This window comes from Antedon mediterranea, chromosome 4, assembly GCF_964355755.1.
Source record: "Antedon mediterranea chromosome 4, ecAntMedi1.1, whole genome shotgun sequence".
Taxonomy (NCBI): Eukaryota; Metazoa; Echinodermata; class Crinoidea; order Comatulida; family Antedonidae; genus Antedon; species Antedon mediterranea.
Window position 1 is genome coordinate 2,517,243 of NC_092673.1, and position 26,603 is coordinate 2,543,845.

Consider the following 26,603-nt stretch of genomic DNA (forward strand, 5'->3'; position numbering starts at 1 on the left):
CACTGCAGTATAATTCTGAAACATCGCAATATAACTCCGATAAAGAACAGAGCCTGCAAACATAGTTAGTGATGGTCACAAGTCTTTGATTAAGGAGAATAGATGGTTTCCTGTGAACCTGGTCTTACATAATTGAGCATGTCTGACATTAATTTAATACTTCCTGTCCAAACATGTAATACAAGACATTACTTCTGTTATAAGCAAAAAAAACATAACATAATATGACAAAATAAACACAAGTAAACCACAAACTCAAGTGACAGAAGACAATGTAAATAAAATTTGAAGAATAACTCACTCTTTTTCAATACACAGTATAGTACAGTATCTATTGTTGTAAAATCTTGAGAAAATCTCATTTGAATCCTAATATTATACACTGTAGGAGAGAATTTTTCTGAAACTGAATGTTTGAGAAACGTTGTTGCATTAGTTAGAGGAAAAATGGCAAAATCAGCACTGCGGTCATGTAACAGATTCGTCAGAAAAACATACTGTAGACTATATGATAACTTAAAACCAATAGAAGAGGGATGCCTTTTGCCATTTTCCCCTAACTTAACATTTTTAGTACCAACAACAAAAAAGAAAAATTCTCTCCTACAAATGTTTTTTTTTTATTTATTCAATTTTCTTGTTGTCATAGAAAGTAAACAAAATACCAAAGATTGTTAAAATCAAATCCATTGATTTCTATCTGAATACTAAAATTCAATTTAAAACAGGGTGCTTATGCTGTATATCAAGTTGCAATATAATTATTAAATGTATCTGTAGATCTACAAATAATTTTCAAAACATTGGATTCAATTCATACAGATTGATCAAGAGATAGTGAGTATACTGCAGGTCAAATTACATGATATTGTTGGTATTTATTACAAAATTGTAACAAATAGATCAGTATGAAAATAAACTTTCTTCAAATTATGTAACTCAGTGTTCTTTTATTGTATTAAAATATAAGTAAACAATTAATAAATGTGGCACTCGTTTTGTTGAGGTTCCCATACAACGTGCAATTATTTGGTTGTCATACTTTAAAAACATTTTTTTCTTAATTGTGAATTTTGTGACTGTGTATTTTATGAAAGCATACTATTTTTGTACAGTATGTTTCTTATTGTATTTTTCTGTGTTTTTATGTATTTATTTATTTCTAAATATTTTTAAGGCATCCTACAGTTTAATTGGCGATTTTTCACTGTTGGATGTACTGCAGTTGAAATAAAATAAAGTATTATAATAATTCAATGATAATACAATACCACAATTGGTATCTATTTCTTTTATTCAATAGTTGCAATATTGTGTCATATTATGTGTCAAACAATGACTTTCCAAGACTTTTCAGGATTATTATTTAAAACGTATCATTACCATTTTTGGCATTTGAAGAAAGGAAAAAGTGAACTGCCGCTTCTACGGAGCGCGGCGGCAATGTTTTGAAGTCTGTGTTTGTCTCTTTTCATTATTTTCTTTTCTTTACAACTGTATTATAAATTACTTTGCTCTACTTCTGTTCTGCTCTAGTTAAAGCTTGAGTCCTTGAAAATAACAAAGAAAAACTTTAATAGAAAAGAATAGAGAGAAGACACTAGACAGAACAAAAAGGGCAACAGGAAAGAAACTAAGTTTCGACAATAAGATGAATAGATACCGCTAAAATACAAACTGTCAGTAGAAAAAGGTAAATTTGTTCTTCTTCATAAAATAACCTAAAAAACAGCAACTGTCGTCCAACAATAAAACCAAACTTTCCTTCCTGAATTCTTTAACTTTTAAAATACATTGTAAAACATTCTGGCCAGTAGGGCCTATTTACATTTCAAAGATTTTACTTTCTTGAATTGCAGTAGAACAACTCATATCATATAGTGACCCAATCAAATGTCCTATTAATATGGGCATAGAGGTTGTTAAAACCTACAATATTACTTGTGCAAATATTTTCTTCTGGCTTCTATTGGTACATTAATGATAGTTTATTGAGTGTAAACCTGTATAACTATAGGCTAAGTTATACTCAACAAACTATCATATTATTATTATTAATATACAATATCACTTGTTTACAAGAAAGTGTCCTCTTAATATCCCCTGTATAGGATGTTCCAAAAAGGGGGATCTACTACATTTAAATAACAGTGTATTTGTACATCTTTATTTTATAGATATATACATCATTCATAGACTTTACTTATTATATTACTTATATAACAATTTCATGTTCGCCTTGTTGTGTTCATGACAATAAAGAATATCTTATCTTATCTTATCTTATACTAATCTTAAAAATAATGTAACTGAAATACTAGAATCTACATTGTTTAGTTAATTACAGTATGTTAACAATGACATTACAACATTATTTGTTCGTTATACATCCTGCGAAATGTACAATATATTTCTTCCTTTGTTCTCACGTTGACCTTCCAGAATACATCTGCTGGTTTGTGTAGATTCAAGTTTATGTTCAGGTTTTACGTTATTAACGGAGCAATGAGATAAACAAAGCGGATTTAACAACATAACCGGTACAGCAAACATGACAAGTCATTTTTAAAATGTGAAAGTGGAATGAATTCTATATTTAGAAACAAAATGCTTTGTATTTAAATCGTTTCATTTACTATTTATTTATCATCTAAAAAAGAATGATTGTGATAATACAGGGATACTGAATGGATACATTTGGATGACTGAGCGAGTACAGTTCCAGCGGCCACGGGTATGAAATTTGGGAAAAAGTAGGGGGTAGTATTCCTCTATATTCCAATCGCACTAACTTAGGGGGTGGCATTACTGTGTACTCCAGTGGATACTATAAGTCTTGTGACCAACTGAATTAGTTGAGGCTCATCAAATAGGCAATTAAATACTATATTTAAAAATTAATTTAATGTGTAGTTTGAGTATAATTGAGTTTTAATTGCTATTAAGGATTTCTTTGTTTAAAAGGCAAAGTCACCCATGTATTTTCAGAAAATATAAAAGCCAAAGTAGCAAATTTAGTTTATACTTAGTGAGAAGAATATCGTTTGTATTGAAAACATTTTTTGCCATAAATCACTTTCCATGACAAAATATCTTTTCAGGAATACACATTTAAAATATCAAGCAAACATTTGCTTAATCATATACGACCTGGTCTGCATTTGGCCAAGTATATGTTAACATTTTAAAGTGTGGATTATATATGATGGGTAGGGCTTGCTATATCCCTCATTAGAGGCTTAACGTAGCAAAGTGCAAGCTGAATGTTAGCCTAGGACAGCTGCCTAAAATGACAGTAGTTGCCGACAAATCAATCAGACTTCTGAAAGCAATCCGATGGATTCGCCTTTCAAGAAAAAAATCAAGAAGTGAATGTTATTCCTAGGAGACATGATTTGTGACGATAGGTTTTTTAAAAATAGAAAACCTGACTCGACAATAAAATTGTTGTCACTCCAAAAAACAACGTTCAAAAAGAATATGAATATTCTGAAAAATAGACAGAACATCATCAGTGTAACGACGATGCGTGATGGTTACTTAAATGGAGTGTTTTTAAGAATTCAAAATAAATTCACTTTTATTGAAGATACAGCTAAACCAATATTCTCAATGCATTTTGAATTTATATGTTGTACTGTAGCATGTCATTAGACTGTAAAAGAAAGGTTACAGTATGAAAATGTGTTCTAAGTACGCAGAAAAATTCAAATTGGGGTTGTTGCATAAGCTATCACAATTTATATTATATATACTTTATAGATAAAATTACAGTATATTGTACACACTGAATATTCTCAATGCATTTTAAATTTATATATGTAGCATTTCATTAAACTGTAAATCTGAAATTGGGGTTGTTACATAAACTATAACAATTTTAGTAATAGATTATATTGGATATAAATTACAGCATACAAACTGAACTGTCTCAATGCCCATACAATCAACAATCCAAAGATGCTCCTCATTATCAAATTGCCGCAGTCCTAGGCTAATGAACAACAACAAATACCTTGGTTGAAACCCAATAAGATCTGTTCTTAAAGCATACAGGGCCGGAGGTGTACAGTATGCAGGCCTAGTCTCTGCTTCTATATGTCTATAACCAGAACACCCATTAGGGGACTCCCGCCAGAGATCTGTGATATTATCTTATCCAAATTTACTAGGAATTGCACGACCTCGTTAAAATCATCTTCTCTCGATTGTGTTGCCTACTATCAGAAAGCAATAACGCACCCAGCCGTGCCGCTAATTACAACAATAATATTTCGTCAAGTTCTCACGCATTCAAAATATAACATCGTGACAGGATGCACGTTATTCGTTAACTACAATATGAGATTTCATTGATGACACCCTAGTAGTAGTAGGTTGTATACCACAAGCATATCTTTCATTACTACCTACAGCAATAGTACTGCAGGATATTTATGGATTAGAATATTAGACCTTATAACAGAAGACAATTCTTTGGATAGATGAAAACAGGGAAAGCTGAATGGTTATATTAATAAAACTGTACAACATGATGCATCACTGGTTTTCATTGATGACATTTGGAGACATAATATTTGGCTTGTTAAGAACTGCTCCCGAGCAAGTTAGTCTTTTATCCCACGGGAGAACGATGATGATTATGTCGCTATTCATAATCATATCGGCAATCCCAAACGCTCTACTTTGCAATTATCATAAATTATCAATACCATTCTTTCAACAAATCTGAATGCTTGCAATTCAAGAAAAATTTGGTAGAATAATAAATATTTTTTAAATAATTTATCATGTCTTTTTTCAAGAAAAATAAAAATTATCAGAGTGGAAAAAATTATTATATCAAGAAAGTATTCAAACCTTTTGAACTTTTATGCAAAACTGGATGAATACTGTACCAGATAATTACTTTTTTCTCTTCAGTGTATGTAAAGAAATAAACCCATAAGATAAGATTATTATATAGTAATAATATGGTAAATCTTTTAAATATTTAAATATTCCTAGATATATAGTTAATAAAAATCTTAGTTTTATTTTAAATATTCCTCGATATACTGCATAGTAGTAGTACAGTAGAAAGGTAAAGAAAAGAAATATTCATTTTATGGTATATTTTGCTGATGTTTTAAATACATCACCAGTAAGTTGTACCGATTTAATTCTCTGAATTGACATAACTGATGCTGTAAATTTACTTTATCCAATAAGAAGGAGCAAAGGTCAAATTGTAGAGAAATGTGCAGCTATGTATTGTGGTGCTACTGTACATGCTATAGAAAGCTACATGTTATTCATCAACCTATTTATCATAGTGGAATAAAGTATGCTTTTTTCATACACAACACATTACCCACATCAATCTTAATTCCTACTGTACATATGTATTTACACCTCCAGTCAACATTGGTGTTAGGCAACCCACCATCCACAAACAACATCAAAAACGCTCACAATTCATTTTAACGTTATCAAGATAAATGTGTGCTGTCACGCAGCAAAAACCTATTTAAGCATTCAGGTTTTTTGTGTTGTTTAATTGCACATCTTTAGGTAAGAGTGGAACTCTGGAGCAAACCTAGCTAAGCATCTATTGATTCAATCTTTTGCTAGATTTGACAAGCTTTTGTTCGAGTTCAACACTGTGCAATATATTACACACAGCGGCATCATTTAAGAGTCGGTAGGCTGCAAGCTAACATGCATGCTACCAAGACCATTGTGTGATCACGTCCGTGCATCGGTGCCACGCCTGTGTCGACAACAACACTAGGTAAACAAACCAGGCTCAGATATCACAGTTTCAATTGTGTATTGTATTTGGTTAATTTACAATAATTCATAATATAATCTTTAATAAGAAACGGCAACGAGCCGTGAATGGAATAATATATTTTCTGGGGTCAGTACACCAATATGACTGTGAAATTTATTCCCATTGACCTTTACCCTAGTTTTATTAAAAACATGAAATTTAAACTCAAATTTATTGTTGTTTTATTTGTTGAAATGCTATATTTCCACATTTAACACATAGAATAGTTAGAAATGATTTCTGTGCATTGCAAATTTTCAAGCATATTAAGCAGTTTGCCAAAGGCACTGTTTTACTATGCAAATAATGTAATATTTGATTGAGGAACACAATTAAGAAAATTCTTTTTAAGAAGCCACTCAAAGCTAAAATCTCGAGGGATATTCCAACTGAGGTTCTTCAAATAACTACAGCAAATACTTCAGCATGCCGTCAAGTGAAAGAAAACAACAACGTGAAGAGTTTGACCTGCAAAAGGTCAAACGAGTGAAACTTTAGAAATGAGTGACTTGCCGATCAAACTCGGCACATTAAGATCATCGCCGATGTAATGTTGGCAATTTGAGATAATTCTTGTAGTTTCCATCCCTAATTGCTTCCTAATTGGTACATTTTATACTCCCTACTCCACCTAGAACTTTATTAACCTATCATACATCCGCTTCAAACTCTCCTAAACATAATTAATAATACCTTGCCCTCAGCAATTATGGAATAGATCCAAGAACCTGCAAAGAATCGTTAAGACGGCAGATTCCTGATTAGTATACAGGTCATATACAGTACTACTGTATGTTCTCACCTCTCGTTGTGGGTAGTTAATATATTTATAATATAGTTAGTACATTAAGTTTCTGCTGCCAAAAATATACCGTATATATACGGTATATTTTATATACGGTATATTTTTTGGCAGCAGAAATGGGTCTCATAAAAAATATACCGTATATATATGCGGTATATATACCGCATAAATATCCCCATCGTTTGTGGATATTATACGGTATATTCCAAAATATACCGTATATTTCGTACCCCGTTTCTGCTGCACTCAAAATATACCGTATATGTGACCCGGCCCATGACACGAGGTCAAAAACTAACAGAGCGTGACGCGTTTGTTTGGGTTTTTCTGCTGCATTGACACACGCGTGTATAATAAGCAAGCAACAGATCAAAATATCACTGTGGACTGAAGAAATAACTATTTTTGCAATTCAATTGTTTGTTTTTGTCATGTAACCTCACTACACGAGACTCTAGGTCAATCCATACTTCTGTCTCACAAAATGTATTTTGGGTATATGAAAGCCAACTTTTTTTACAGCCCACCCACGAAGTATGTGCAGCGGAAACGGTGCACGAATTTCATATACGGTATATATACGGTATATTTATACGGTATATTTATACGGTATATTTGGGATTGGCAGCAGAAACAGGGCCCAAGTCATATTCAATCAAATATTAAACTGTAAAGCATTTTGTAATAAAATTATACTTTAAATCAGGAGTACAAACAATTTACAAGAAAAAAATACTATTTCAGGGATTTCACCAATTTTTCGGAATGCCTGGTCGGCCAAAACACCCCTACCCCCAACCTCGGGGACTTTCATACATCTGCATCTCAGAACCATAAACCACCTTCCTGCTATATTCTATATCAAATTATCCCTTTTTTCGTTATCCATTCAGTTATCGAACCGCCTACTGTAGTATTTTTTTATTCAGTAACAACCAGAGACAATGCTTTTCTATAATAGCTAGGGTCCATCCACCATTGTTAATGAGAAACAATGCACTGCAATAGCTACAGTAGTTTCAATCCTTTTCACTGTGAACCTTGCTATTGTTTTAGCCTTCACACCAGTTCCACCCAATTTCACTTATATTCCCAGTTTCCTGGACTTTCTGCTTTCTCACTCCTGAGGACGATCAAAGTATATTGATCAAAATGTCAAGAAACTAATTAGTTCTTATCAGAACTAAATATACGTGGTATACTGCAAACTTTATATTAAGCAAAAACTGTTAACATTTTCATTTCATATTGTAGAACCTGATCCATCACTTGGACAAGATAAACTAACCATCCATTCAGTATCAACATCATTGACTGATTACTTCTTTCAATCATGTGAGTTATTTACTGCGAGATTGTCAAGCAAACGTCTAAGCAAATATCACACCAGCCATCAGGATTAATAGGAACAGGGGTGGGTGGGATTTTCTTAAAATAAATGTAATAAAAAAACCTCTAATAAAATTGTTCTTCTAAAAATTGTAATCTTGGGCTTTACTATGAATCATCAATTTTTGTTGCCGTAAACAGTCCTTCAAGCTCTGTCAAAAAAGTATGATACGATCAAAAATGGTAGTGATATGACATCATCATGTCCATATATGGGCACATCACATTTTTGCGTCACATAAAATTTGATAGTGTAGACAGAACTTTATTCGAGTACTGTAGTTAAATCATTCTGTGCGCATGTTGATTGTTTATCAATCGTCGATCTACTTTAGATTTAACAAGTTGTATATGTACTTACAATTTTTTAAGTTGCCTCAAACCATTGAAATCGCCCTTCCTCAGAATCGTGATGTCATTATTGCTCAGATCACTACAAAAAAATAAATATAAAAACAATAGTAAGTTAAGATTGATTTTCCTTGCCTTCCCTTTTCATGATAGACTTAGTGGCAGGATGGGTTTCACACAGTGCAGAATAATAATTACTGTATAAGATGTAGTACATGACTTTGTTCAAATAAAATTCATTATTTTGTATATAGTACAGTATAAATAGAGTACAGTATTCCTTTACACAGACTGTGTACTGTACAAAGTGTGGAATGTTTTTTGTACAGCTATAATTGCCTGATTCTACATACTGTGTAGTAAAGCCTAATTTATAATCTGTATCTATCCTCAGCTGACACCGCCCATCCGCTCCGCACTTTGTGTAAATGGTCATAAGGAATAACATAGATTCTATATTTTTATTACCGTTTCCAGCTCACTGTGTAAATTGGCTTTTAGTGATATTAAGTTTTAAAGGCTATAGCTATTGATGTATCTACATATGGTATTTTGGTCCTAAACACTTGACTTGATTACTGTACTGTAGGTATGGGTACAGGTAAAGTAATGAAATTAATTATAATGTTCAAAACTCCCGCCTGATACTGGATCAAGACAGTTGTTACCTACTCATCTGTATTTAAAATAACTGTACACTGCAAATGTAGTCATGCTAAATATAGCGAGTTAAAAGAAAGCTGACAGACAAGAACAAATTGCGGTATATGTATAGATTAAAGTATCAAAGTAGATTATGTAGTAAGGTAACATTCAAGGCTATTCAATCTATGTCATCCATTTCAATGGCTAAAATAAATGCATTTAACATTCATATGATCATTAAGATAGAAAACCCAACAAGTTACAAACCTGCTTTAAATAAAACACAAACGCCTTCATAACATTACCAAAGATACAATTGATTATTTTAAATCAAAACAAATACTATAACTGTATAGTATTATAATAAAAATAAATGATTTAAAATTCAATTTTTCATATCATAAAAAAGTTATTTTAAATCAAAACAAATATTATAACTGTACAGTATTATAATAAAAATAAATGATTTAAAATTCAATTTTTCATCATAAAAAAGTTATTTTAAATCAAAACAAATATTATAACTGTATAGTATTATATTAAAAATAAATGATTTAATATTACATTTTTCATATCATAAAAAAGTTATGAAGTTGAAGAAACACATTAAATTTAAGGTACAGTGTAGGCAAGAAAAACATGTTTCATATAGTAGAACATCCCCACCCCCTTTGTGTGTGGTATGGGGGTGAGTTGTACTGCACAAAAAAAATGGGGAGGGGGGAGGGGAAGGAAGACACCCATTTTAATTAAAAGGACACCTGCAATATTAACCAGGGGAAATATGTTTTAACATGGCAATCAATCCCTATTTAAGGTACACAATTTGTTTGGTCCTAAAGGTGTCCCCTTAATAGGGATACTAACTACTACTACAGTACTGTAATTATTATTATGTCATGCCTAAACTGATTTCAGTTTATTGACATTGTAAATCCAATGATGAGTTTATTGACTGAAGAAATTCTATTTAATCTTTGCCGAGATCAAGTATTTATGAAGACAGATTTATTTAGTTATAAGATTATTACATCTGATATCAATCAAAGTATTTTACACACATTATTAACCTTGGCTATTAGTCTTGGTCAGTTCTGGCAACAATTATGGTTCTAAAAAATGGCTGTAAATAGTGCTTAAGGTAGATTGAAGTTAGTTAAATTGTATTAATATTTAATGTACGGTATTTTATAATAATAATAATAATATACAATACCTGTAATTATTAAAACTGTTTGATTGTTTTCTTTGTTTACCACACACATATTGAATTGAAATTTTACTATAATGGATTAGCCTGTAACTCATGCCCTCAACAGTACTGTGCTACCATCAACATTTCTTTTCGAAATCAATCTATTTTCCCCAAAAAACACTTTAGTTTAAAAGTTCCATTCCCTACATTTTTCACGCTGCTGCTCTAGCCCGCTACGTCCCATTAGGACTACTCAATCAGAAGCTAAAGCAAGCAGCAGTTATAGTTCTAAGGACGACAGTTTTGCGAAAATGGAAACTCCACTATAATTTATTGATTCCAGCTGCTACAGTAGACCCAAAAAACATCTGGGAAAAGAGTCTATTAGGACATGTCATGCTAAAATTACAAATCCCACAGCATTTCTGGTATATTCACTGTCAGATATTCATCGAATTATTATCGAAAGAGTCCATTAAAGTTTGTGTTTGTAATAGGATACTGTACTTCACACTTGAAATATCTAGGGTGATGAAGTGACCCCCCAGACTTGACCTTAGCAATAAAATTAACTAAAGTGACTAAAATTGAGTATTCACTTCTGTAACAAAAAAATAATATTTATTCACATATAAAAAGAGAAAAGAAACCCAAAAACCATTGTCTGACAGACAATTTAAATATTTGTTGCTTTAAATTACATTTTTTTCAGGTAAAATAACTATTATGTGACAATAAAATGACACATTAAAAAACATTTGACATAAAAAAATATTTTTTAATAATCGAGCAGCATTTTTTGCAAGAAATATTTCTTGTTAGAACTTATTTAAGGTCACAAATTACATTTACTGTAAAAATAAATACCACAGTACTATACTGTACTATGGTACTAACTACTATAGTATTGCTATAACATTTTTCGTCTTTAAACGGTTAAAAATGTGAAAAATAAGTTGATAATTTAATGCAGCAACTAGACAACGGCAGACTAGGCCTATAGCTAGCGTACGATGTTGATACAGTACTGTTGTTTATCAGGTATGCCTACACAACTACTGTAAGCCTAGACCGTCCACGAGAGAACATTCACCGCGAGCTAAGGTATATGCACATTGTTTTCTCTTTTTATCATAATTTACCAGGAATGACCTGGTTTAATGTTTTTAAGGTAATATGCATTATTTTTATGAAACATCAACAATTGTAGGGAATGGGTCTTTAACAAAGTTAAATGGTAAATTACCCACAATTACGGTATGTAGCAAAATATCCACTGTAGCACTAAATGCAGTTAATATTTTTATTTTTCTTTTAAATTACATATCAAGGAAGATGAGTTTATTGTCAGTGCAGATACCGTTTCCATAATGTACATATACAGTAGTACTGTATTATTCAGTATTTTAATCATATTGCTAAAGGCAAAGCATTGAACATGTAAAATAGTAATATCTTAATGAACAAGCTGCTTCCATGTGAATGCAATACGCCATTTCTATTATCACAAATTGTAATTACAACAACGAGTTACGAATAAAACAACACGATTGAAATTATAAACGAAAAAACCTAGACGCGTTGTCTGCAAAAACGATTTTTTATGGCTTTACATTTGATATTTAATTCTCTATTTCATGTTCATTGTAAAAAGCGATGCCTATTCATAGTTTTATAGAGATTCGTATTATTAAAAGTATGATGAAAAGATACTTAAGAATGAACTCAAGATAATATTGCTTTAAACATTCGAAGATGACACATTTTGTAAAGATGAACTACGAGTGACTCAATTGTTTCGTTTTAATATCTTCTTAACAATGATTGTAAAGTTGAACTCAAATGTACAGAGTACATGATGAATATCTAGAAAATATAGAACAGGTTCATACACAAACTTTGCGATGATTACTTTTATCTTCTATAAAGCACGTTTCATTTTTTAAGAGTATACAGGTAGATGATATCATACTTAAGCTCTGTCTACACTATCAAACTAGATGACAAAAACAGTGTGATGTGCCCACATACAGAGAAAAATTTCATTTGAAGATTTTGTTTAGCAAAATTGCTAATCAAACTGATTTTTTAGTCAAGAAACATAGTTTTGTATTGTATTTTTTGCTACACAATTGTAGAAATGTGTAGCAAAAAGGTTGTTTTGTATAGCTTTTTGCTATGCTACACTGGCGAAATTATTCCCTGACATATGGTAGTGATATACTTAAATATGGTAGTGATATGACATCATCATGTCCATATTTGGGCAATCACATTTCTTGTCACATAGCGTTTGATAGTGTAGACAGAGCTTAAATTAATGTTGACTTCAAAATAATGTAGACTACTGTTGAATTTACAGTAAATTCAAAATATAGGCTTTGCATTTATGTTGATATCGATTAGTTGTAGCCCTAATATCAATGCAAAATTACTTTCTTTTTTACATTACACTACTCAGGGAGTATTTTACAACTCCCTGCACTAATACTGTGTTCCTCGGGTATAATCCCACTTCAGGTCTAATCCCACCTCCTACTTTATGCCTGATTTCACCAACAGGCACATCCCCGAGTATAGTCCTAATGTTGTTTTAATCTGGATGTACTGTAGGCCTCTCTCTAGCCAAGTAAGATGAGGTTTTACAAGAAATGCTTACCAATCATTTTTTTTTCTAAACCAGGCTTTCCCTGGAGTATGGTCTTCACCCCACAAAGTCACCCCAATTTTGTGTTCTAAGAGGATACTAGAGGATATATGGTAATATTTTACAGTATATACCGTGACAGAAAACAGTTCCTTCTGCCAAACTACTAACAAATTGTAGACTGATATACACAAACTACTACACACACAGTAAATATGTTTTTATTTTATTGTTTTCACATTTAATGGAATGTTAACAAATGTGCATGCGCATCCATGCTTTAAGCATTTTAATTCCCTAAATACATGAAATGTTAATGTGATAGATTAAAATGCATGGAGATGAAGTAGAGCACATCTCATAAAACAATCATGGGACTTGAACCAGCCTGTGAAGGCGAAAGTTAAAGTACCAACCATGTTTAATTTATTTGGTTATATTAAAAGAATCGTGCAGCAGAATAAATTATTAATTATAAAACCTATATTAAGTTCAAAATAAAATAAATATATTATTTTTATATGTACACTGTAGTATACAGTAGTAATGATAACAACAATTTGAAATGTAAAAATGTATGTTTGTATGATGTAGTATGTTTAATTTAAGCGGATATTAGCCCTTGATGCCATTTGCAGCAATAAAGAAATTGAATTGAATTATACGGTTTGGTGTAAAATTCTAGTTATTATTACATTTTTTTTTTTTATTTTTATAAATTGCAATTTTTGTGCCACAAAAGTGTATGTTCAAATAAATTAATATATTATCATCATTTATCTTCTAGCGATTGGTTGAAAAAGAGCATCATATCAATACATTCTCTGTATTTCAGAACATTTGCATGTTGGACAAAATAGTAAATACTAGTAGATTACAGTAGAAGGTACATTTTACTTTTTACGTTTCTATCGTTATTTAGAACTTCATCCTTTGGGAATATATTAATGTAGTTCACTGTCTGTACTGTATGTTACAAATATAACCATAATGCTGCTGGTACATACAATTTCTCCATCAACATTCTTCCATTTACGACAAAGAATAATTACAAATTATCAGGCTTTGTTTGTTAGCATAGACATATGGTAATTACACGAAACTGATACACACAAAATATCATATTGCACAACAATATCATGGTATAGTTATAGCGGCCGTATATCATGCTCTTCATTAAATACCACAACCGACAGATTTGATATCAAAGGTCTTAAATCAGTATCCTTTCTTCAGAATAATTCATCCTGTATAATAATTAGAAAACATAGATGACGATGTTGAAGAGCATATACAATAAATCATTTTCATTCTACAATTTTTAAGATTGTTTTTATTATCATAGGAGATGGAAAAATACTTTTAACTACTAACATTGAATAGGCACAGTTGATTTGACTAGTTTTGTATAGCTCTCCTTGTGGGATTGACAGAAATCAAAGGGATAAAGAAAAACCATAAAGTACAGTTGTTGACATGGCAAAACATAGGGAAACGCTACAGTACTGTATAGTAAAGGCAGCGAAAGAAGGCTGTGATGTGGGTGGGTGGGTGGGTGGCAGAAATCTAAAGGGCAGGTGGCAGAAAGCTAAGTGCGGGTGGCAGAAAGCTAAGGGCTAGTAGCAGAAAGCTAAAAGGGCAGGTGGCAGAAAACTAAGGGTACATAAAAAGCAAAAGGCGGGTTGTAGTAAGCGAAGGGAAGGTGGCAGAAAGCTAAGGGCAGATGGCAGAAAGCTAAGGGCAGATGGCAGAAAGCTAAGGGCAGATGGCAGTAAGCGAAGGGAAGGTGGCAGAAAGCTAAGGGAAGGTGGCAGAAAGCTAAGGGCAGATGGCTAAGTGAAGGGCAGGTGGTAGAAAGTGAAGGGCATGTGGCAGAAATCTAAGGGCAGGTGATAAAAAGCTAATGACGGGTGGCAAACAGCTTTTAGGAAGTAACTCTAAGCTACTGTACAGAACCTACAGTATCTAGCAGTACTGCTGTCCTACATTTTATTTGTGCCAACTATTACTTTCCTCTTAAAAATTTGTCTAAATCAATAATTAATCTATATTAAAATTTATGCTAAAAACCCAGGGATTAGTTAAACTAGGACAGGAAAGAATTTAAAATGTTGACAGCAAACTTTAATCAATTATAATATTCATGACGATATAAAACGCACTAATTAATGAATCTGAAGAATCAATTTGTCTGCTGCAATAATACGTTCACACTCTGCAACTATTATTCAATTAACGCAATCTGAGGCAGCATTACTCCAGATACCCAGAACAGTTGAGTCACCAAATCAACAAACGGACAACTGAAAGAGGACATTAGTTCATAGTTCTCGTATTACTCGTTAGAAGCGGGTTAATTGAGCATGCAACATCACTTAGATTTCATCTTCTACTGTATGTGTCCACAACCTCGGGTTGAATTAAGATGATTTCGGACTAGCGGCAAAATATTGATCGCTATCCTCTTAAAGAATTGGATCGAATTCTTCACGGCTTTTTTACAGCTTTGTATTTTCACAGCCAGTGAAAACACTTCTTGAAAAGAGGATGAGGAAATATTTTCTTGTGTTATATCCTTCTATTGAAAGCACTTTTATGGAATAAAAGACAAATTTAGAATCTTAATCAATTTCAAAGATAATATTCTAAAAATGTTTTGGAAAAAATCATATAAGTAAGAATTAATTACAATTTCCTACGAATACAACTGAAATGTTTAGGTTTCATTGGCAGCATTTCCGTTCCACATCACAGCCATCTGTTTCAGAATAATGCTACAGCACTGCAGGCATATTTCAAAGCATGAAAATCAATTATCATTATTCTCGAGATGAAAGACTGGATAGTTACTATTCCTCTTTGAAGAGAATAATTTATTTGCCGCAGTTTACGAATAAATCATGGTTAATATTTGCAACAGTATCCGAACTACAGTAATACTGTACAGTAGGCCTACATAACTGTACTGCAAATTTAGTAGTGTTGCTTTTCCAAATACATCAGACTGACCACTGGTTATATTAATTATTATTGCCCACATTGTGCTGTAAATGACTATGGTGTACAGTACTGTATACAAGTTGGTTTAGCTCACTTCACTGACTGTCTCTAAGTAAGGCAACGCTACAGTTTAAAGATCGAGTTTAAAGAAACAACAGCCATTTTTTTCATACAGTCGGCTGTGGTGTATACTGTGTAAGCATTGAGTGTGAACAAGTGCTTCTACTGTAAATACAAAAACTGGTCCTCAAACTTACAATTCTGTTTACTTTCCAAATAAACCAAGCTTGTAAAAAATATTACAACAAACAGTTGTTATCAAATTCAACAGTAGTACAATATAATATTTAAAATTGTAAACAAAACTGGTCTGATCGTTATCAGGCACATTCAATTACGATAACACAAAATGTAACAAAGTGATTGTTTACCTAGATAGTAAAGTCTACCTACTTTTGGTTATTATTTGACAATTAGGCCATTTTAGAAGGAAGAGCACACTAGACAAAACTGTACCATTTATGGAGAGGGGTGTTCAATGAATTTTCTACTTTGCGAGTATATCTTGGTCTTCATTCAAGGCGAATATGGCATTTGTTGGTTTATCTAGGTATAAGCTAGGCACGAAATTAGACTAATCCAAACTCCCAACAAACTGACTAACATCAGGTCACAAATCTCTGACTGGACTACTGTACGTATTGTTCATTCATTGTGTTTACATGCATGTAAGTGTAAATTTATTTTACATTGTAGTACCCAATATGGGCCATCATTACACACCCATAGAAATTACCATCAGTGTAATAAATGGCGTTAATGAAATTAGCACTGTACTATTGTGGTTGGAGGATAAACAATCGTGAATAAAGATCTAAATATTATGACATCATTTAAATGTTTCATGGTTTCAATAAATCTTAATGGTTTATGTGTTGTATTGTTTTCTTTAACAGCAAAGCAGTTTCAATGACAAATCATCTGAATTGATGGCATTAAATCTTGCTATAAACGACAGATTACTAATGGAATTTAACAACAAATTTTTCCCCTACTGTATCTGAGAAATGGGATTTGTGTTTTTCTAACTTTAAATTGTTTACTGTACTTAACATTTTTAGATTAGTATTTTAATTTCTTAAATGTTATGTACAGTAGTATAAATCTTAATATCAAATTTATTAATAAAGCTGCAGTATAATTTCTTCAACTGTGTATAATATTAATATTATAAAACTCATTATTATTAATTAATTTGATCACGATACAGTATGCATAACTCTAATAGTTACGCATTAATCAATCAAAGAGAGGGAGTCTACAGCACAGATCAATCTAATTATATAATTAATTAAAAGCATCAGAGAAATAAATCCATAATTTCACTGTGAAATATGATTTCACCTGACAGACACTGGAAAAGTCATTTATTATTCTTAAATTTCTTGATTATGTGAATGAACGATTATGCAAGATATTGTGCCTTTAGGTCTTTGAGTAGATTTGCTTTTATAGTAGGCCTAGGCTTGTTAATGTTATTGTTAACCATGATGCTTAATATTGAATAACTAGCCGATGGCTTTACCATATAACTATACTGTACAATGAATCTTGGTTAATTATTGGTCACATTGTATCTCATTTGTAAATTTTTAAAAATACAGTATTAAATGACTGAGTACCGTAAGCCTAAAATCAAACATATTTTGTACTTTACCTACAGTATAAACTAAAAATTCAGTTAATAGGCTATTTTGACAGTTACAATACTTAGGATCACTGTTTTATTTTTACACACATTATTGTGTTTTAGGGCAGTAGACTACAGTACTGTATGCATTTATACTATAGCTAAGTATGTATTTGTTATACAATCTCAATACAATACAAGGTCCAAATAATTAATTCTTTATTAATTATCAATAGTCTGAGTTAGCATATTACATTGGTACTACTATATACTGTAGTTTGATATCAGGCCATCACAAATGTACAGTAATGTACTGTAGCTAATCACTGCCCATATCAAAGCACTACTTTCACAATAATACTGTATTCCTTTTGTTTTATAAGAAAGAATAGTTCTATTAATGCTGTATGGGTGTCGCCTGAATAATAATGTTCCCTGAATAATAATGTTCCCTCAATAATGGTGTTGCCTGAATTATGGTGTTCCCTGAATAATAATGTTCCCTGAATAATGGTGTTGCCTGAATAATGGTGTTGCCTGAATAATGGTGTTGCCTGAATAAGGGTGTTCCCTTAAAAACAAAAGGAGGGGTTCTGTTGTATTATTTCATTATAATTAAACTAAAAAAAGCACTACAGTATATAAACAGTACATTTAAAATTGTAATAAGGCTTTAAAACAGAACATTTTTAGTTCCATTTTAACTAATTGTGACACCAGGAACATGGTCATTTTATTATTTGACAAACAAAAACTTAAAATTGAATTCACTTTTAATTTTGGTTTTACCACGGACATACAGTATAAATTTAGAAGTCCATGGTTTATCACCAATTATCTGTAGTTATCCAATACTAGTAGTCATTACCAGGGGTTGCATTAAGGTTTTAAGTAGGAGGAGAAAAAAAAAATTAACAGGAGAATTTTGAAGTCCTAAATAAATAACTTTGTGAGCGAAGCGAACAACCATTGGCTGGGGGCCAGGGGGCCGTCAAGGGCCCCCGGTCGGGGTCGAAGGCCCCTGGAAGCTCTGGCTTTCTAGAGCTATATAGGTCATTTAAACTAGTTTACAGACACATAAATATATGCTTAATTTGAAATAAATATATTTATTTTTATTGCATTTATGTATATTAAATATTTGAGGAAAAAAAACCCTGCATATTTGTGTTTTAAAAAAAATACTAATTACAAAAAAATAGCATAACAATAACAACATATAAACGCACGAAACTTTTTTGGCCCGTTGTATTTAGCAATTATTTTACTCCCATTTGTTATGTACTTTATTAATTTAAAATGCGTGGTTCCTTATTTTATGACGTTAGGAAGTTCAATAATAATATTATATATTATTAATAATAATAATATAGGGCCTAGGCTAGGTCTATTATTAGGGAATCGGAGAGGCACGCGTCCCAGAGCAGTATTTTGCTTTCCACGATTCAACTACGATACGTTACTATATGCGCGCGATTTCTTTGACGTGCTATTTTTCTTCACTAGGCCTAGTAAACAATTTTTGATTATCAATTACTCTGAGAATAAATATACTATGAAAAAATGACTTTGGTGTCTAATTATTAATCTAAAAGATCATAAAAGTTTGATTTCTAATGCATCATATTAACTATATGATACAGTTAACGACACGAACCACACAAGCCCGTACGACAATTTTCAAGGCAAAACGGCTACATGCGGTCCAGGAGGGGACTTCCCCCACTATACCTTCAGCGTGGTTGAGCCTCTCACAAATTAAAATTTGTTTTCCTACGCCAAGATAATATAGTGCTAAAAATGTTTTATTTTCTTGAAATATTAGGTAGTTTATAATTCGAGTTGTTTATAGATAAATCGTATATCATAAAAAATATCTAATTTTTACATGTTTAAAAGAATTTTTGTGAAATTCTGAGAGGCTCAACCACAGAAAATTAATATCATATGATGTCATTTTAAGCGAATCGCGTTGGTGTATGGTCGTCACGGTTGAAGGATTCTAAATATATATTTCAATCAATCAATTCAATCAATCAATTCAATCAATCAATCAATCAATTCAATCAACAATGCCACGGAAACGCATGCTACACACACACACAGTGCGAAAAGTTTAAAATGAAAATTCCATAGATAGGTCAGGGAGTTTTAGGTCCCTTTCGTGTACAGATATTACATGGTAAAATAATTGATTAAATATTTAATTACAATCCTATTTTAATCATCGTGTCGTCACGAGAACGTAATAAATACAACAAACACGTACGTATTGTTCTTGATTAATAAAAGTACTCGCGCCGGAAGCTAGCCTAGGCCTACTAGCCTAGGCCGTGTAGGCCTAAGTAGACAGAAAGTAGCCGGCGAAAATGTCAAAGTAGACGGTCGAATGCGCCGGTTGCCGGCTACTAACGAAACCCCTGATTACAGAAAGTAGTCTACTACTTACTACTACTGTATACCCAATATTCCACTTGGAAGTAAAGTTAGTGTTAAAAGTAATAAACAATTATTTTATGGTTTATTTATGTAAGGATATTGTGAGCTATTAAGTTACCCAAATATAAAAATATAACTTAAGTTTCAGTGACTTTTGAAGGTGAATGAACTAACAAGAACAATTGACTTGTTTGTAGGCATGGCAAAGCTTGCTTCACAATGAATTCTATAAAATAGTTGAATGAAGGTAATAATAGTCTCATTTGTGCAGTTTTAATCTTTATAAGAATACACAAAGTACTTAAATGATTCTACTATTTACTAAAGCCTGTGGTGATAACAGTTCTTTAATTTTTTTAAAACGTCGTGCAGATATTGTGATAAAGTTTTACTTCTTTTGCTCACTTTTTCAACAACAATTTACAGTAATTAAAAATAATGTCAAAAAAAAAGATAATTCATAGTACTGTATTACAGTTTTAGTTTAGGTTGGTTTGGAGTTTACCTGTACATACCTTTTTTTTCGTACTATTTCTTTGTAAATTTTAAAATATAGATTTTCTCAAATGATAAAATTTGGTATGAACATACTATAGAAACTATTGACTTGATAGAACACTGTGGATTCCTAATTCAAATTGCTTTCAATAAGTCACTAACCTCTTGTTATGTTATTTGCATTTATCCCAAGGGGACAGCCAACCATGACCCCTCCCCGCCCCTGGGATGTACCAATAGGAATATAACAACTGTCTCTATCTCTTTACTATAATCATGCAAGATGTACTGTACTATAGTACACCTATGTACAGGTACAGTAGCAGCTCAGATACCCAGGCAGATACTGTACTCTCACTTTTTTTTTAAACGGTATGTAGTACACTGTAGGGCTGCAGCTTGAAAATTATATGATAAAAGTTGAATTTTAAATTGGTAAATTTACATCCAATATTGAGGACCTCCTAAGGGTTGAAATACTTCCTTATTTTGTTCAAATTGACAGATGGCATCATGCAAATTGAGGTTAAAGGTTATCTCCCATGGGCATTTGTTATGCATGACTGCAGTTTAGAGGCATTTGGCTGACTTATGCTGAAAGATTTCCAGCTTTATTCCTTTCCTCATCTTGGTGCAATATGCTCCTAGCAGAGTCCAACGTGTCAAGTGGTATATGGATGGTGCAAAATAAACAACAATCTTCACAATCTGTCAAGGCCTAGCAGAGACTTCAACTTTGATTGTTGTTTTAATGAATGCACTTTTTTTAGTAATCTATTAAATACTACACTGTAAAACTCAACATAAAAATAACGATGATCATTCAAATTCAAAATATACAGTACTTATTTTCATAAAAAAAAACATTTAAAGATTGAAGTATTTGAATTATTATTTAATAATATTGTGAATAATCTCTCATTAATTGCTTTGCTTTAATGCAAGTTTTTAAGGTAGATATGGCAACATGGGTTCGCCTGAACTTTGCAAAAAAATAATGATTAAATTAAACCAAACTTACAGTTTGGCTGTATTGGCTGGCATCCCTTCCGGAATGGTAGACAGCATTTGCGAAGAACACGAAACGTCTTTATCACGGGAACGTTCGCTGTTCTTGGGCCGCTTACATGCACACACATTTGGACAAAGGGCGTTGACAGAGCCTGCAAATAATTCCAGAACTATGATGGCGAGTGCAATCAGATGACTATGCGTTATTGCCATGTTGTTGCACTGTCCACTTCCAACACAAATTAAAGTTGTCTTGATTTTAGATTTGCTCACATAGCTAGATTTTAAAATAGTCAGAGTATAAATCCAATCAAACTGCTCATCGTACTATCTATGAGTATACTGTAGTGTAGTGTCGACTCAGCACCAATTCACGGCTGCAAAACAACATTTAATAATGAAAACATAGCAAATAATTAAATATCCCCTGATAAAATATTTTCCATGATAACCAATCTTCTGATTGCCTTCTTTTAATAAGGTCTTCCAAGTGTAATCTCTAGACAATACCCCATTTAAAATGTCATGACACCCTCAGGCCACTGACGTTATTTTGTGTAGCAAATTTATGCATGAAATTGCTGTTGTTATGAGACAAGACTGCAGTATTACTTTAAAGCTCTGTCTACACTATCAAACTTTATGTGACGACAAAATGTGATGTGCCCATATATGGACATGATGATGTCATATCAGTACCATATTTGGGCATATCACTACCATATTTGGGCACATCACAATTTTTTTGTCAAAAGTAGTTTGATAAAGATAGTATAACAGAGCTTTATATATTTTCTAATTTTATATGATCTACAAATAACAGAATTTCACTAAGGACTTTTAAAAAAATGAGTAAATAATTAAAAGGGTAAAATAAAACATTAAATATTATTATACTGTAACTAGAATTAGAATAATTTTCACAGATCGATTGAAGATACAGTAGCATTCCAATTGTATTTTTCTGTAACACCATTTTCCTGATCTGGCTGGCAATTGAATAATAATGTCTTGATTCACATTCACTGTAAGGCATACAGTATATCAAAGTCAACCATAAATATTATTATTGTATGGTACAGTACTGTTGGATTTATCACATACTGAATGTACAGTATTGTTCCTTTATTTTGAATCACTCATTCTTATATAATAATCTAACCTTTCTTAATTAAACAATAGAGAAGATAACCTTTACAGAAAAATACCCTAGGATTACTTAGATCCTTTACACCTATTCTTGGCCTCTTATGCTATTTTGCATCTAATTAAGGCATTCAATGCAATGCTTTTGTGAGCAAATTATCAGTGCAAAAGCAAATTTACAAACATACAAGATTGACACAGCAAGAGAACTAACTTACAAGATGCTAATTGTCATAGACCTGGGTTCTCAACTCGCAAGCCAAATGAAAAAGAGCTACTGCAAAAAATGTGATAATGTCCATTTAAAGCCCATGTGATTCCAGAGCTTCATCACCTGGTTCCCGTAACCTGTGACACTATGCTCTATATGATCTGGCCCGCAAGACTATCATTATTTACAATTTGGCCCGTGCTAAAAAATTAACCCACTGTAATCAATTGTATGGGTTTTAAATTAAATTCAGTAATGTACTAAGTGAGTAAATATGGAGTTTCTACATTTTAAAAAATGCATTCAAATCAATAGCAATAAAATTATTATAATAAATCATAACAAAAAATTAAATGAAGTAACATTTTTGTCATTTTAATAACATGGAAAAAAAATATATTTATTTGTATATTTATATGGTATTTAAATTATGTTAGGTTTGTCTGACTGGAGAAAGGACGTATATGTTTAGTACTATCCAGTACTACTGAGATGCTAAACTAGCCCTGTCTATTAACTAGGAGGTTTCGATCCAAGTCGGCCCTAAACCGTCTCGGCCAAAGTCAAGTCGGCCCCAAGTCAAGTCGGCCTCAAGTCAACTCGGCCTCAAGTCAACTCGGCCTCACGTCAACTCGGCCAAAATATAATCGGTCAACTCGGCCCCGTTAAAGTATGGAACGCAAAAAGTGCAAATGAAGGGGATTGATAAAATAATATTTCTTCACAATTTTTTAACTATGAATAATTCTGACTTTTAATGAATATTATTATTTAGACAATAATATATTTAGCAAAAAAAATAGGAATGATTTCACCAACTTTCCTTTATTTACGTTTAATAAAATTTCGTAGCTGAGCCTCCCTGCGCGTTTGCCAGCTTTTTCGATATCTACAACTGCTACGTGTTTTCGCTGACCGGGGGATTCCCCTTTTTAAAAAACGCAAATCATGCACAAAAACGATGTACGATCATTTTTTCTACGGCCAAATGGTGGAACGTAGGCCTCCGTCTTCGATTTCCTAAAATACGGTACCTGCACGTGTTTTTTGTAACACGCGGGTACTTCTATTAGGGATACCGAGAGCTGACTCCATTTTCATTACCACGATTAAACAGCGCGCACGTTACTATGCGCGCAATGTCATTGACGCGGTGTTTTTTTACTTTGGTAAACACTTTTTATTAGGTAATTGTTCTGAAAATAAATTAATTATAAATATATCCTTTTGAGTATATATTTATTTACCTATTATTCTATAAGATCAAGTATTTTTTATTTCCATTTCATTCAACCAAAAATGTGAATATAGTGGTTAAAAGATCGTTATCGCCTAGCGCGTATAGCTTTTGTTTACTACGAAACCCTCGGAAGGCTCAATGACCTACCATTTCAACCTTATTTTTGTAGTTGAGCCTCTTATGACCTCAAAATGTTTTTTATTCCTACACCAAGATAATATAGTTCCACATACCATGTGCTTGTTACTAAGAAAAATATTAATTTTAACTGCTAAAAAAACAATTTTATCCCGATATGAGGCCTTTATGATTCGAATATTTCATAGTAACAACCCATATACCATAAAAAATATCCGTTTAGTCCATTTTTTAAATAATTTTTGAAAAATTCCGAGGGGCTCAACTACAAAAACGCCATTTTATGGTATGATGTCATCGCAAGCCAATCAAACCTCCGCTCCGCAAGTCTCACGGTTGAACGATTTTGGATTCTCGCCCTTTGATTGGTTGACGCGATTCAACACACAGCGGAATAATTTTCTCGCGAGTGCCGTGAAGTCACATGGTGTCAGGCCTGTCCAATTACACAGGAAAATAATGCATTGAAATTCTTCGAACGAGGTTAAATAAACACTCTTTTTTATATAATAAATAAGTAATATCATATTTTATTGAATTTTACAATGTTGATATATAAAATATGTTACTTAAAATCGTGATTTTATATAATTATTTTTACGAAAAATGACTAGTTCATACAATTGTCGACTGAGGGCGCAATTTGTTTATATCGTTCGTGGCTAAAAACGATCATTTTCGGCGATGTTTTAAACCCTATATTTCGAAAACTACAAGTCATATTTTCATAATTCTTTCTTTATTATATTATAATATTGATACAAAATACTAACAGGCAATGTATAATTTGTTTGAAAAATATTAACTTTTAATTTTACATCGTTATCCCTACTTCTATTCATATCGGCAATGAGTTCATTTTTTTATATGATATTATATTTTTTATTTCTTCATTTTTTTTAAAACGTGGATAGTAAGAATCGTAATAATATTAAGCACTTTTTGCGTTCCATAATTTATTGTGGCCGAGTTGACCGATTAGTTTTTGGCCGAGTTGACGTGAGGCCGAGTTTACTTGAGGCCGAGTTGACTTGAGGCCGAGTTGACTTGGGGCCGACATGACGTGGGGCCGACTTGACTTTGGCCGAGACGGTTTGGGGCCGACTTGACCTGCACCCAACTAGGACCATGTCTAGCCAGTAATTCGCCTAGGCCCTAGTTCTAGTAGTTATTGCCAATGTACGGTATTTATGATTAAAAAATATTATTTATTGTTGTTTAATGTTACACGTACAGTATTTAATAATAGTAATACGCCAACTAGGCCTAGCTACTACAGGCTATGCCTACATATTATTCGCTAGATATAGGCCTATGAAATATCACGCATGGCATGAAAACTAGCTAGGCCTTAGGCTCTCCCAAACAACCAATTCTATCGAAGTCGTCGTACCGCTCGAGTCAAGGCTTGTGTACTAGCTACTATAGTAGTAGTAAAGGCCGAGGCCTAGCCTACACCACCAAAACATAACAACTCCAGACAAGTTTTACTCACCACACATTCTAAACACTCTGTGTTCAGATAAATTAGTAAATTCACCTTTAACTATACTGCATCATCCAAAACATCTCACAAAAAGTAAGTTTAAGGATAACCGTCAAAGTTTATTGGGCCTTTCCAATGTGATCAAAATGACAACCTTTTCGAAGCGCTTTTTGTACACACAAAGATTTCAGATCATTCATCACGAAAACTGGAAGGTTGAACGACCTTTTAACGTATACGTCACATATCTGAAGCTTGCCATTGGCTAAAAAGCAGTCAGACTTAAAGTTTTTGTACCACAGAAAAATAAGTTCAATCCTGCGATAGGCCTATTGTTAGTTTTTTTTCGATTTAAATATTATTTAAATCTTCTGCCTATCTATTTTATGTAGTCTTTGTAACTTTTGTTTTGTTTTACATTATTGAATAAATGCGAATGACGTTATATCATGAACATTTGCATTGCCATATATCTAACGAGAGGCACACCAATTACCTGTCGTAATTACGGCCTTATCGGCAAAATATTGTTGCTTAACCGTAAATGGATTTTAATCCCCAGAGTTCGTTGTCGGCTTGGTATATACGATTTACCTTTGAGACGAGTTATACTTTATGTTGTCTCTTTGATGACTGCTGGCCGCTTTTTTTAAATGCCTACTCAACTTTTAATGAAATGTGCTCATCTTGACTGACGTGACTTTTCTTCATTTTCAAGGATGACTAAAAGTAAATGAGAGTACTCTATCTGCACACACCAGTATTAATGACGAGTTAAAGAGAAATAATGAGCAAGTTTTAATTGCACTTAGAAATTATCGAAGTTTATTTTATTTTAACAAATTATCTGCCAATTTCATCATCACTACGCACGATATAGGCGAAGAGCGAAATGTA

At 32.5% G+C, this 26,603-nt stretch overlaps 1 protein-coding gene across 2 annotated transcripts in view; it reads right to left on the bottom strand.

The window, feature by feature from the left end:
• Positions 1-25,993, bottom strand: part of LOC140046215 (adhesion G protein-coupled receptor A3-like) — a 49,274-nt gene extending 23,281 nt beyond the window's left edge. The window contains exons 1-3 of one of the 2 annotated variants that reach the window (XM_072090781.1): positions 25,761-25,993; positions 21,496-21,862; positions 8,371-8,442 (exon numbers count right to left, since the gene is read on the bottom strand). In XM_072090781.1, coding sequence (XP_071946882.1) covers positions 8,371-8,442; positions 21,496-21,698 — 275 coding nt within the window. In that variant the 5' untranslated portion in view covers positions 21,699-21,862; positions 25,761-25,993. Of the gene's footprint in view, positions 1-8,370; positions 8,443-21,495; positions 21,863-25,715 lie in introns of both variants that reach the window. The other variant, XM_072090780.1, reaches the window with a different exon arrangement.
• Between the last annotated feature and the right edge of the window lie 610 nt (positions 25,994-26,603).